A 14,419-nucleotide genomic window follows, 5' to 3' on the forward strand; every position below is an offset into this window, starting at 1 on the left:
TAATAAAGACCCTCATTCGCACGAGTATTTGAACACAACTGCATCTCATGGACTTCTACCTGGTCATTTGTTTCCCACGAGAGGAGATAGTTGTCTGGACCACGTACTCATTAAGTCGAGCCTGGAGTCTACGACTCTTGTCACAGACTCCACTATAACTGATCATTATTCTATAATTTTTAACTTAAACTTCCAACCTATGAGACGGCTCGTTAACAAAATTGGTACTAAAATAGATTATCCTACGCTAATTGCTGAACTAAAAGTGTACGATTTTTCAGAAATCTACACCTCTCATGATGTTAACCTGGCTACGGATCTATTTTTAAACAAACTTATCTCGCTGCTTCAAACACACACAATATCGTTTGTAATCCCATGTAGATTAAGAACTATAAAACCCTGGGTAACCACAGGCTTAGTAAGATGCATGCGTAATCGTGATAACATGCACAAAAGCGTAAAAGCAAATCCCAATAACCTCATTCTTGTCCAGACTTACAAAAGATACCGCAATTTCTGCAATGATCTACTTAAAAGGCTGAGGAGAGAGTTTGAGAGATCAGAGTTTAATAAAGTAAAAAATAACCCAAAAAAGACCTGGAAGGTAATTAAGAGTATCACTCAAACTGGAAAAGAAACTATTCCGCCTCTAGAGCTTCTTAATAATTTTAGTGATAGCCAGGTCTCCATTAACTCAGTTAACTCCTACTTTTCAAATATTGGGAAAAAGCTTGCTAGTAAAATAATTCATGCTTCAGTTACTGAAACCACTGTTCCCAAGTTGACATATTCTCAACTGAATTCAATGGTTCTGCCGGGAGTATCCGAACAGGAAGTCATTGACGTAATACGTGGCCTTCGTGGTGACTGTGCTTCTGGCTGGGATGGTATACCCCCTAAGTTATTCAAGCTCGCCTGTCCTGCGTTAGCCCCAGTAATTACCTACGTTTGTAACCTCGCTATTGAATCCGGAAAATTTCCCAACTCACTCAAAAAGGCAATTGTCCATCCAATATACAAGAGTGGGGACAGAGACAGTGTTAACAATTATAGACCGATTTCAGTGTTGCCAACTTTATCGAAGGTTCTGGAAAAAATTCTGAATAAAGCATTGAGTGGCTATTTAGATTCCAATAAAATAATTTCAGATTATCAGTTTGGATTTAGAAAGAACATTTCCACTGAAGATGCTGTAAGTTCGCTAGTTAAGCACACTGTTGCGGAAATTGAACGCAAACAAAAGTGTCTTGGTATCTTTCTAGATCTGTCTAAGGCATTTGACACTGTCTGTGTCCCTCTTCTGATCAATAAATTGGAAGTTCTGGGAGTCAGAGGTAACGTTCTGTCTCTTTTCAGCGACTATTTGTCAAATCGTACACAATGTACCAAGATCGGTCCTTATATAAGCAAGCCGGAGCAAATTGAGTACGGGGTTCCGCAGGGCAGTATTCTTGGGCCCACTTTGTTCCTGCTCTATGTAAACGATCTTTGTAGTCAATCTTACCCCTACTGTCGTCTCTTTGCATATGCTGATGATACAGCACTTATAGTTTCAGGCAACACGTGGGTAGAGGCAATTGAGAATGCTGAGTTTGCAATGAAGCAGACGATGACATGGCTGAACCGCAACCTATTAACTCTAAACATTGACAAAACCAAATTTTTAACATTTGCAAGCAGAAAATCTGTCCAACCCCCGCGTGATTCTATTACTCTCAAGGCCCATGTATGTAATGGACGATATTCCGAATGTAATTGCTCGGAGATTGCTAGGACTGATAATATCAGATACTTGGGGGTGTTGGTGGACAGCTGTTTCAATTGGTATGATCAACTGGAACTTGTGACGACGCGCATTCGAAGCTTAATTTTTATTTTTAAAAAGCTAAGAGGCTCGGCAGATAAGCAAATATTGTTTACCGTATACACTTCCCTTTGCGAGTCGCTTATAACTTATTGCATCCCTATTTGGGGATGTGCCTGCAAGACAAAGTTTATTAATATCGAACGAGCGCAAAGGGCAGTGCTTAAGGTGATGCTGGGGAAGCCTTTTGGGTACTCTACTAGACAACTGTATCGTGACGCAGGAGTGCTGACGGTTAGACAACTGTTTATCCACAGGTCCGTTCTGCGACAGCACTCCTGCCTCCCATCAATACCTAAAGAAACTTCACTTTCCACGAGGAGACGAAAACCGGCCTTTGACACTATTGCTTGTAGGACGGAATTTGCCAGACGACAGATTTATTCGTCAGGTAGCAGAATTTATAATAAAGTAAATATATCTCAGCAGATAGATGGCTTAAATAGGTATGACGTTAAAAATAATCTGAAGTCTTGGCTCTTAAACTTAGACTATTTTGAAACAGAACAAGTCGTGTTGTAAAAATGTATAACGATGTATATATAGTATGATATACTGTTGATTCATTGTAGCTAATTTTAAATTAATATTTTATATAATAATATATAATATAATATATAATAATATTTTTATACTTTATTGTATGACACACATACACACACAAACACACTAACACACATACACTCACACACACACACACACACACACACACGTACGTACTATATTCTTACAGATCGTTCTTCCTGGTTAACTTTCTTTACCTGGTGACCTAGCACTGAACCACTGACTTTTGTAACACAGGTTTTCCTAGCATAAAAGTCAGGGAATATTGTTATTGTATACCTCATAAAAAAGCCATGTATATTATTATACTAGTGTTAAGTATTTTTGTACGTGTTTGTATTTTAAGAGGCTTGAATGAATAAATATTATTATTATTATTATTATTATATTGCTGTAAGGGACGTAAAAAGCGAAATAAAGAACATCTTAGGTAGGTAGCGACTTGGTAACGTCCCTGGCATTGCCGTCATCCACGAGCGACGGTGACCACTCACCATCAAGTGGGCCGTATGCTCGTCAGTAAACTTGTGATCGATTGTATTTGTCTATGGCTCGTATAATTGGTTTTCAATCAAGAGGTGGTTACTTAGAAAATGATTAACAAACACGTAATAAAACAAACATCAATGTAGGTTTCAATGCTTGTTAACGTTTTTAGGATTTGAAATTTATTTATTAAGCATTTTATATATAATGAAATCTGCTATTTATAATATTGACATTGTTAATACTGTTAGGTTTCTTTATTCAATTGCCTAGACGGTTGAACGAGCTCATGGTTAACCTTTTAAGTGGCTACCGGAGTCCTTAGGCATCAATGACTTAAAAGCTTTTTAATGCTAAAAGATGGATACCTCGATACGTGTCAACTAACTGTTCAGTTCTACAGTACAACAGCTGCCCCAGCATTCGAACTAAAACGCCTTACTAGTACAAATATGGTACAAATATGATATGGTTTGTACCAACGGCTTCCTCAAGACACATTTGATAATGGTTTTAGTATACTATCTATATCTACATATTAATACGCGAAGCTAAAACTTTGCACGCCTTTTTACGAAAATTGCGCAGACGGAGGAGTATTAAATTTCCCACACTTATAGAGAATATACAGGAGTGCAGAATGCAATCTTTTTTAATATTGCATAAAAATACATTAAAACAATAAAAAAATATTACACACACTACCATGTATTTGACACAAAACATACATATAAATATACTAAGAGTAATATTGTTTGTCTCTAATATTATTTATCTGTAAGTTTTGGTGAAATCTGTGATTGTATATTATAGAAGTAGAATAATGTTTGACAATAGAACCATAATAATGTTGAAATTTATGATTTCAATTAATTATAGTCGAATTTCGACTACCGGGGGACCACTAGTTTATCTTTAATGCACAAGTTTTTGTAATAGAATCTATATTAATGTGATTTAAATTTTATCAATAAAAATCGATTTGGTTCTTTCTAGGTACCAGAAATAAGCGGAGTCGCTTTCATATTCAACCAGAAATTTTTCAAGGAGCTTTACGAAGAGACTGGCATCGATTTGGAGAACATTGTTTACTACAAGGACGACACGCACTACTTCGTAATGACGGCGAAGAAGCACAGCCTGCTCGATAAAGGAGTGCTACTAAAGGTGAGCTCTTTATTCTCCTGAGTTTCTCCGCCTAAGTGCACTCAATTCTATGGTTGATTAATGTCTTCTTCAAAGTGAAGTTATAAGATTTAACGACTGAAATCATTATATGCAATATTAAAATTTATGGAAGATCCTTTTTTAATTATTTATTGCTTAAATTTGTGGACGAGTTCACAACCCACCTGGTGTTAAGTGGTTACTGGGGCCCACAGACATCTACAACGTAAATACGCCACCCACATTGAGATCTAAGGTCTAAGGTTTGTGTCGATCTGTTTTTGTTTATTTGTAATATCATTTTGGTATGGGAGCTGTACGGCAAGCTGAAGTGGCAGTGGGCGAGTCCACATAACGCACAGATCGGACGGCCAATGGAACAGAAAGATCTTCGAGTGGAGACCACGTACTAACAGGCGCAGTGTGACCACCTACCTGGTGGAAACCGCTGGGTCATGTCGGATGCAGGCGGCGACAGATTGGCCGCTTTGGAGATCGATTGGAGAGACCTATGTTCAGCAGTTAACAGCTATAGGCTTAAATGATGATGATATATGCAGTAGTCTACAATGAAAATACTTTTTTTTTCTTTTTCAAACGCATTAATATCGTTTTTTTCCTTTATATGTATGCTGTCACCTCACCGTTGTTAGGAGATCGGGAGGATCCGAAATGATGTGTTTTGACCGAATGGTAAACAGTCGACGTCGCCTAAAACACGTCGTTTCGGATCCTCCCCATCCACTAACTGTGTTTTTAGGTACCCCGAGCACCGGTAATCGTTCTCGTCGAACCCGTCGCTTGCAACGAAGGGCTCGACGAGTAAGTTAACCCAACAGACACAGCCCACTGAGTTTTTCGCCGGATCTTCTCAGTGGGTCGCTTTTCCGATCCGGTGGTAGATTCTGCGAAGCACGGCTCTTGCTAGGGTTCGTGTTAGCAACAACGTCAGATTTGAGCCCCGTGAGCTCACCTACTCATCCGGTTACGCTGACATAGGTCTCTCAAGGCTATCATCAGCTGAAGTAGGGAAAAAAATCACACCTGTTCTTTCTGATATAGTAATAAAATACAATTTAATTGAACAGGACTATGCGGAAGTATCACGTCTGCTGAGCGTCGAGAATGTCGATCGGGCGGCGTTGATGCGTTACGCGCAGGACGCGGCGCGCTTCTCGACGGACGGGAGGCTGCCGCTCCGGGACTTCGCCCTCAATCACTACGGGGAGCCCGACGTTGCGCTATTCGACTTCACTTCTATGTACGCGGCAGAAAATGCAAGCATGGTATGTACCAAACGCGATCAACAATTTGGTGCGTTTATTGGAACAAGTAATCTATCTATCTTCCATCTATATAAATAAAAATGAATTGCTGTTCGTTAGTCTCGCTAAAACTCGAAAACGGCTCGACCGATTTGGCTAATTTTGGTCTTGAATTATTTGTGGAAGTCCAGAGACGGTTTAAAAGGTAAATAAATACGAACATGCTCGGAATTAAATAAAAATAACAATTTTGTTTTTCCTTTGATGTGTCCCCCGTAGGACGGATTCCTTTAGTTTGTTTGAGGTTTATTTTATACAAACGTTTAGGTCTATTATTTATCAATTGAGGCACTACGAAGTCTGCCGGGTCAGCTAGTAAGTAATAAGTCAAGGTTTTAATAAGCAAAAATTCCACATGACCACGACTGCTCTGCCAAGAGCAATCGACTATGATGATGATTGGAACACAAATGATTGTTCTCTAAAATGTGTAATTTCCTAACTATACATATAAATAAAATTTAATTGTCTGTTTGTAATATTAAAATAACCGCTTTTTCACTACATGCATATGAATTTATATACGTTACATATACCAAAATAACATTTTTTACAATTTTTGTCTGTCTGTTTGTTCCGGCTAATCACTGGCTTTCACTGGCAGATAGCTGATTTTGTAATAAGGAGTAACTTAAGCTACTTAAAATTTTAGAGAAAAAAAACTGAAATATTCAAATAAAGTAATGTTTTGTTAAATCCCACGCGAACGAAGCGGCAGGCACAGCTAGTCATAAATAGAACTATCCGTAAAGATAAATATAAATACACCAGTTGATTTGACTTGATTTCATTTAAAATCGTCCAGGTATATGAGAGACTCGGTCGTCGACTTCTCTGCCAGTTGGTCGGAGACAGTCTTCTGGAACCTTTCTGGCCCACTGGCTCGGGTTGCGCGAGAGGCTTCCTTTCAGCTTTGGATGCAGCCTGGGCAGTGAGGGCCTGGGGTCAGACTCCGACGCCGCATCCACTTGAAGTTATAGCCGAGAGGGAATCTATATATCGACTTTTGGGTGAGTTGCTTGTTAATTTCATACAATTTTTTTTTGCTTAGATGGGTGGACGGCTCACAGCCTACCTGGTGTTAAGTGGTTACTGGAGCCCATAGACATCTACAACGTAAATGCCGCCACCGGTACAGCGAATTTTTCTATTCCATTCTCTTCTATCAGCCGTCGTCTCAACACTCACTTCTCTCTCTCTCTGTCATATCGTCATTCACACACTCCATCCATGTCTTCTTCGGTCGACCTCTTCCCCTCTACCTTGCACTACAATTTCCATACATCTCTTAGTCACATGCATCTCCTCTCTACGCATCACATGTCCTTACCACGCTAACCGTCAGCTCATTATTTTATCAATGACTGGAGCTACTTTCACACCTCCTCTGATATACTTGTAATCCATAAATCTCCATAATATACCATAAATCTCCTAATAGCAACTATTAATATGTAGGGGTTAGCAGTAACTAACTATTGCAATGATGCTACGTCAGTCTCAGGATTGTCGGGCTGTAGATAGCACGTTAGGTTGTAATCCGAATATACTTTAGTCACTTAACTGAAAACGTGTCTTATTAATCCTTGCCCGATATAGAGACTCAACATACTCATTCCCAGCAACCTTAGCTAGTTAATAAAAAAAAAACTATTTCTCTTACTAGCCCAAACTATACCTGAGAACTTACATCGCGATTTCGGCGCGTACACCCTCGATCCTGGTACGAGATATCCGAATCTAAACCGACGTGCCGTGACACCCATTCGGGTCACATCGTTCTATGACTCTGACGATCCTCTGCCCTTGGACGCTGCTCCCAGCAGCATCAGGAAACGTCGCAGAGGTAAGTAAGAAAATTTAATTTATCGTATCGGTACGTATCAGACTCATAGTGCGTGCAGCAAGTCTGAAGACCATGTCATTTCGGATCCTCCCGATCCACTAACGGTACTTTTAGGTACCTCAAGCACCGGTCATCGTTCTCGTCGAACCCGGCGATGGTAGATTCTGCCAAGCACTGTTCTTGTTAGAGTTAGTGAGAGCAACGTTGTCCGATTTGAACCCCTTGAGCTCAGCTGCTTGTTAGGTAACGCTGAAATGGCCTCTCAAGGCCTCGTGCTTAGGTAGGAAAAAAGTCTGAAGTAATCGATTTTGAGTTATTAACGCATATTTTATCAGAAACCAGTTTACTTTACTCCATTAACCGCCACTTGAGATAATCAAGTCATTACATTGCATGATTCAAACGATGAAAATCGTTATTTCCAATCTTAAATTAGTAAGCATGTGTCAAATTTATTGCATTATTCAGAAAAGTACTTCCATTATTTTGCGGTCGCCCCCCCTCGGTGAAGGGATCTAATACAGCCCCCGACCCAAAAATAAACTTCCGATTTGAAAATAAAACTTAGTACGTCTTTTTACAAAAATTCCGCGAACCGGAGGAGTATGAAATTTCTCACACTTATAGAAAATATAGAGGAGTGCAGAATGATTTTTTTTTAAATTATGCATGAAAAATACAGTAAAACAATAAAAAAAATGTGTGCGTGTACTAGTGTACACACGTAAGAAGTGAAACTTGTTTATGGCCTTATTTTTCGAAAAATGATCTACATGCAACTTTCTAGAAATTGGTTAAATAAAGTTAAATTAGATAAAGTTTAAACAAAAGGATTTTATTATCATAGACATGAATACAAAAAAGTTAAATTAGATAAAGTTTAAACAAAAGGATTTTATTATCATAGACATGAATACAAAAAAGATGGCGCGTAACGGAAAAATGTGACGCGTAACCGAAAAATGTGACGGTAAATTTTTTTCCAACGCCGATAAAGAAGTTTCACTTCAAAAAAACGTTAGAGTCACTATTTGACACACACGTGCGTGTTTAATGTCAAACTTATCAAAAATTGCTTAGTCTGTGATTCAATTGAGATTTAATAGATTAAATGTTATTTGTCTATATTAGTCTGTATTATTATTAAGTCTAAAGTGTAGTCTTGAAAAGTATCTTTGACAATAGAGTCATAATAGTGTACAAACTTATAATTTCAATTAGTTATAGTCGAATTTCGACTACCGAGGGACCGCTAGTAATATTAATGGCGTTAATTGTTAATATACAGAATCGGACGTGTCTGACGACGTGCTGTCCGCGTGGGTCGGTTGGTCCGAACCCGGTATAAGGGCTGCGGTGGGACCGAACGCGCTCTCGGCGCTGCTGAGGAGATACAGACCTGACCTACTGCCGGCCACGAGTACTCCACGATCGGTCTACCATGTACTGCATCACGAGTTTGGTACGTATGTCGACGAACATTTCAAATTCAAAACTGGCGCGTTTTGTTTTCGGTCTCGTCCCTAGTTTCCATAGATAATAGGATCGAATTGTTTTAGGATCGAGACTGATCTTTTAAACCGGAATTCTTTATTATATCGTAGCAAAACAAGGCACCGACTTTTGCTAAATTAACAACACTCTATTATAATTACTTAATGAAAATTAGAGGGAAAAAAAACAGAAAAGGAAACTAAAGCTAGAACTAGAGAAACGCACGGAGTTTTGGATCTTTTCAGTGGACTGCATTTCCGAACCGGTTGTAGGTTTAGCGAAGCACTGCTCTTGCTAGGGCAGCTAATAACTGACCTCAGACTGAGGCCCGAGAGCACGTCTACCAGCCTGGAGAAGTTGGACTACTCCCTCAAGGCTGTTGGTAGGCAAAAATATTGTGGTCTAAAATGAGCCTGCTCTTAAACACGAACAGCGGTTTGCTTTGCGTGAAATTATAGTATTGCTAATCACAGTTCGTCTACCAGCCTGGAGAAGTTGGACTACTCCCTCAAGGCATTTTGTAGGCAAAAAGATGATGGTCTAAAGTGAACCCGCTTAAATCCGAACAGCGGTTTCCTTTACGTGAAATTATAGTATTACAAACGGAGTTCGTGTACCAACCTGGAGAAGCTGGACTTACTCCCTCAAGGTTATAAATAGGGGTAGGCAAAAATATTGCGGTCTAAAGTGAGCCTGCCCAAATCTGAACACCAGTTTGCTTTGCGTGAAACTTTTTTTTTTTTTTAGTGAGGGACTCCTGGTCTTTCCTGTTTCACCAGGACAGGTGGGCGTGCGTGAAACTGTAGTGTTGCCAGTCGTTGCGGGCACTCAAAACAAATATTTTTTAAACAGGTATAGTACCGTTTTCATCGGGTGGTACGATGAGAGACGTGTCGGACGCTAAGGTTCGCTCGTACCTGGCTCGTGTATACAACGCGTTCAAGGGCGAAGTGCCTCACGTGCACCACGAGACGGACGTTTTTGATCAGGTAACCTCTATCAAATTTTTTATTTTATTTACCATATTTTTTCATACTTTTACGAACAACCCTGATCACTAAAACAGTTAAATATTTGAAATTTCGAGAAAATATAGCGGAAATAAAAATAAACAAGAAAATACTACATTAATTTTAGTTGATATTACTTGAATTCTGTCCGCTGTAAACACGTTCATGCAATTTTAATAATGCAGTAGTGGTATTCGCTGGATCTCGAGACTGATGCGTTTCCCTCCGTTTGCCGCTAGGGGCGCTGTTCCAACTCTATACAAATTTGGGTTAACTTTTACGCGATCGAGAACGTTAAAAAACTCGCATTAAGCACACGAGACTCTTTAATTGAAAAGCACTCATGACATTCAGGATTATTTATTAATTCGAAAAATTGATATATTTTTAAAATTAAAATAATAATGACAACCCTATCACCGCATCATGTTATTCATTCTCGTTCAAAGATCATTTATTCAATGTTAATACGTTACAATTTTTATTCAATTCATTTACAATACATTCAATAAGTTACATTTCGACTGCAGTTTCCTGTTGTCAATCATTTGAAATTATGATAAGATCAATGTTTTATGCGAAAGGAGCATCATAAATAAATTCCAGCCATTAATTATAACTTTTGTTGCTGGTTATATAATAAAAAATGTGTGCGTGTACTAGTGTACACACGTAAGAAGTGAAACTTGTTTATGGCCTTATTTTTCGAAAAATGATCTACATGCAACTTTCTAGAAATTGGTTAAATAAAGTTAAATTAGATAAAGTTTAAACAAAAGGATTTTATTATCATAGACATGAATACAAAAAAGTTAAATTAGATAAAGTTTAAACAAAAGGATTTTATTATCATAGACATGAATACAAAAAAATGTGTGCGTGTACTAGTGTACACACGTAAGAAGTGAAACTTGTTTATGGCCTTATTTTTCGAAAAATGATCTACATGCAACTTTCTAGAAATTGGTTAAATAAAGTTAAATTAGATAAAGTTTAAACAAAAGGATTTTATTATCATAGACATGAATACAAAAAAGTTAAATTAGATAAAGTTTAAACAAAATGATTTTATTATCATAGACATGAATACAAAACAGATGGCGCGTAACGGAAAAAAGTGACGCGTAACCGAAAAATGTGACGGTAAATTTTTTTCCAACGCCGATAAGGAAGTTTCACTTCAAAAAGATGGCGCGTAACGGAATGGCGCGTAACGGAAAAATGTGACGCGTAACCGAAAAATGTGACGGTAAATTTTTTTCCAACGCCGATAAAGAAGTTTCACTTCAAAAGAATAACTTAGTTTTGTGTGGCTTACCGGCATTCACCCGAGTTTACCATTCCCGATCCTGCAGACAAAATGGAAAGCAGTCGACGTCGCCCCAAACACGTCATTTCCGTCCGATCCACTAACGGTGCTTTTAGGTACGCCAAGCATCGGTCATCGTTCTCGTAAATCGAAGAGTAAATTAACCCACAGACACAGTCCACTGAGTTTCTTGCCGGATCTTCTCAGTGGGACGCGTTTTCGATCCGGTGGCTGATTCTGCGAAGCACGGCTCTTGCTAGGGTTCGTGTTATCAACGTCGTCAGGTTTGAGCCCCGTGAGCTCACCTACTAGTTATGGTTACGCTGAAATAGCCCTCAAGGCTCTCGGATAGGTAGGAAAAAAAACCGAGTTTTAAATTATACAATATGTTTTACATATTGAATTGTACAGGGTGATTGATAATATTTTATTTTCATAATGATTACCGGTGGTACAACTAGTGGTCTGTGTGTGTCTGCCTGCACGGGTAGCTACCACCACCCTGCCTATTTTTGCCGCGAAGCAGTAATATCTTTCAGTAAGAAGAACGGGAGAGCCAATGTACCATACAACTAAGACTTAGATCTTATTTTTCAAGGAGGATGGCGATATTCGCGTTGCGCTGCCTTATAAGCTATCGTAACCATTTAACAAAAAAGGGATCGTGAACTCGTTCTTATTAAAAAAATGATATTGTATCTTTTACCGACAACCCAAAGTAGACTAGCTATTCGGTAATTAAATATGAAAGTACTAAGACAGGAAAAATATATATGTATGTTTTTAAATACACCTGCATACGACAACAAATTTATTTAAACAACAAATTCACTTTCTTTAAAAAAAGCGAAAGCGAGCTGGTTTCACTTTCAGACCTTAACTAGTTAACTTATTACGAATTATGATCTTTTCTTTCTCTTTATATAAACGCGAGTGAAGTCGCGGGAAAAAGTTAGTCTATATAAAGAAAAAATAAGTATCGAAAATATAATAGTAAAATTGTACATATAAAAAATTATAATATATTTTATAGATTAAACTGAGCCAGCAAAAGGAAAAACATATCAGGAACACAGCTGAACACTCTCTTTCTATGTATGCAAGTAAGTACTTCATTTATCTGTAAGTACGTCGGTAATGCGTTGTCATGACACGTGTCTGTCAAGTGTTGAATTAACTCACTTGCTCTACATTTGCGCAGGGCTCATCTAATTTAAATGAATTGAATCCCAAATCGGTCTGATGGTGGCTATATTACAGTATCGATTTGGCTTGCAGATGCAGGGGACGCGGACAAATCACATTCAAGTTGCAGGAAGAAGAGGCGGTCCCTTCGCTCCTCACAAGTAAGTAACGATCCAGCCGAGTATATAAGGAAAAAGATCGGCAAGCTAGATCTAGACGATATCACGCAGCTCGCGAGGCTCATCGAGGGGCACGACGCGGCCACTGACAGCGACTTACGCATCGACAAACAGAGAGACTTGCAGGAACAGATCCTCGCCCTCCTCGACCCTGAAGAGTCACCGGACCCCAAAGTTTTGAGAGAATCGCTCGCGCACCTACTACAGGGTGCTTCTAGAACTCAGGTGCATCGCGATCAATCCGAGATCGCGCAATTTTTCCAAGAGAACTTTGAAAAACCGGTTAAACCACCACGTAGACTTAAAGGTCTCGCCGCTAATTCAGTGAAGATTCCGGATCTAACAGAATTCGAAGACTCTGCCGATACTGACGTAACTGTCGTCAAAGTGGATATGAAGACACCTCGGGCTGCATCCGTCGACAGAGAGAAGCTGACCCGATCGTCGGAGAGTCCTTTTCGTGCGCCAAGAAACAGACGCTTATCAGACGTATTAGAAAAGAGTAAGGACTCTGAGAGCGCCGTCGTCTTCAAGCGATCTAACTCTATTGATTCCGGCGAAGTGGCCAATACGAGGCGTATCGCAGAGATGTTTGAAGGCCAACGAAGAAGAGACACGCCAAGTCCAGACAAGAGATCAACACGCTCCGCTTCCACCAACCCTGAAATGGCGTTACGTTTGCAACGAATGGCTGACATAATTGAAGGGAAGAAACGGGACACCCCAAGCCCTGATAGGGTGAAACACGAATCGATCGGCAATCCTGAGATGGAGCTCCGTCGTCAGCGCGTCGTCGATTTGATCAAAGGACCGAAGCCCTTAGCTCTTGAACCCACTCAACGAAAGAACAATGCCGAAATGTCCTTCAGGATGCAGAGAATGTCCGATATTATGCAGAAGAAGAACGCCGAAGCGAAACGTCCGAAGACAATGAGCAGGCGCAAAGCGGCTCGAGAGATCATGAAACAACGATTCGAGAAGAGCGTGCAAATGTTGGCGGCCGAGCCTCGACTGGACTTCGCGCCTTCGGCCGATCTCGAAAACGACTACGGTCTGCAGCAGTACCGGGCCAATGCTCCAGATTTCGAGGAGCGCGTCAAGAAACTAGAACGGAAGCTGCAGCACTATGTGAGCGAGATTGCAGATGTGTGTTGCATGAGATGTAACCGACGCCTGTGCGGGAGGTATACACACCTCCTGGTCGGTGAATGAGATCACTTTCTTTGTTTATCAGTAGTCAAAAATATATCTTAGTAGAACTTAAATAGTAAGCTAATTGGGTTCAAATAAATAGATGTTTCAATAGATTTTATTTATCGTTAGAAATATACTTTTAAAAATATAATATTTTTTTATAATCATAGTGTCGTTCTAAACATATTTTGCTAAATAAAGAAGTACGAGGTTAACCTCAATACTTGCACTTTTAGCTTAATTGATCTCATACACCGTTCATTGAAATATCGACAGTGTGCCTGAAGATATAACGCAGAATTCTCTGCGCATACTAACACTTGAAATAGCGATATAATGGATTTCGTGTGTTGCATGAATTAATAAAACAATCGTTCTCAATTAACTACACTTATGTTTTTTTTCACTGTTGTTTTTATACTAACTGTACCGTATATATAGAGAATGAATGACTGAATCGTTGAGTAGTATTCAATGCAAATTGATATTTATTTAATGGTTTTTATTGTCTTACTAAAAATAAGATATATAAGTAAATGTTGTAAACTTTTTCTTTGCATAAATTATGTAACATCTCATAATAAGGAATCGATGTTAGACTAAAGTCAGTTAGTGAAATTTAGTGCAATTTTTTTTCTATATACAGGCTTTAATATAGTGGTTCTTGTCTGGAGTGGACAAAAACGACATATTACTTTTAAAAAAAATCAATATGTTGTTTTCATTGTTTCATACCTATTATCGCAAGATTTATTTATAATTTCACAGTAATTACTTAAGAGAAACTTTCAGA

General features: G+C 39.0%; 1 protein-coding gene across 9 annotated transcripts in view; it reads left to right on the plus strand.

Annotated features, from left to right (window-relative positions):
• Positions 1-14,419, plus strand: part of LOC101742566 (F-actin-monooxygenase Mical) — an 83,494-nt gene that overhangs the window by 47,365 nt on the left and 21,710 nt on the right. For 6 of the 9 annotated variants that reach the window (XR_009976588.1, XM_062675826.1, XM_062675877.1 and 3 more), the window contains exons 9-16: positions 3,914-4,084; positions 5,173-5,370; positions 6,215-6,419; positions 7,076-7,255; positions 8,544-8,717; positions 9,602-9,738; positions 12,102-12,171; positions 12,347-13,560. Coding sequence is in view for 8 of the 9 variants with exons in the window: in XM_062675826.1 (XP_062531810.1) it covers positions 3,914-4,084; positions 5,173-5,370; positions 6,215-6,419; positions 7,076-7,255; positions 8,544-8,717; positions 9,602-9,738; positions 12,102-12,171; positions 12,347-13,560 (2,349 nt within the window). In the remaining variant the exon portion in view is untranslated. The remainder of the gene's footprint in view (positions 1-3,913; positions 4,085-5,172; positions 5,371-6,214; positions 6,420-7,075; positions 7,256-8,543; positions 8,718-9,601; positions 9,739-12,101; positions 12,172-12,346; positions 13,561-14,419) is intronic. The other 3 variants (XM_021352371.3, XM_038014235.2, XM_038014234.2) reach the window with 2 other exon arrangements.

Source organism: Bombyx mori, chromosome 1 (assembly GCF_030269925.1).
Source record: "Bombyx mori chromosome 1, ASM3026992v2".
NCBI classification, from domain to species: Eukaryota; Metazoa; Arthropoda; class Insecta; order Lepidoptera; family Bombycidae; genus Bombyx; species Bombyx mori.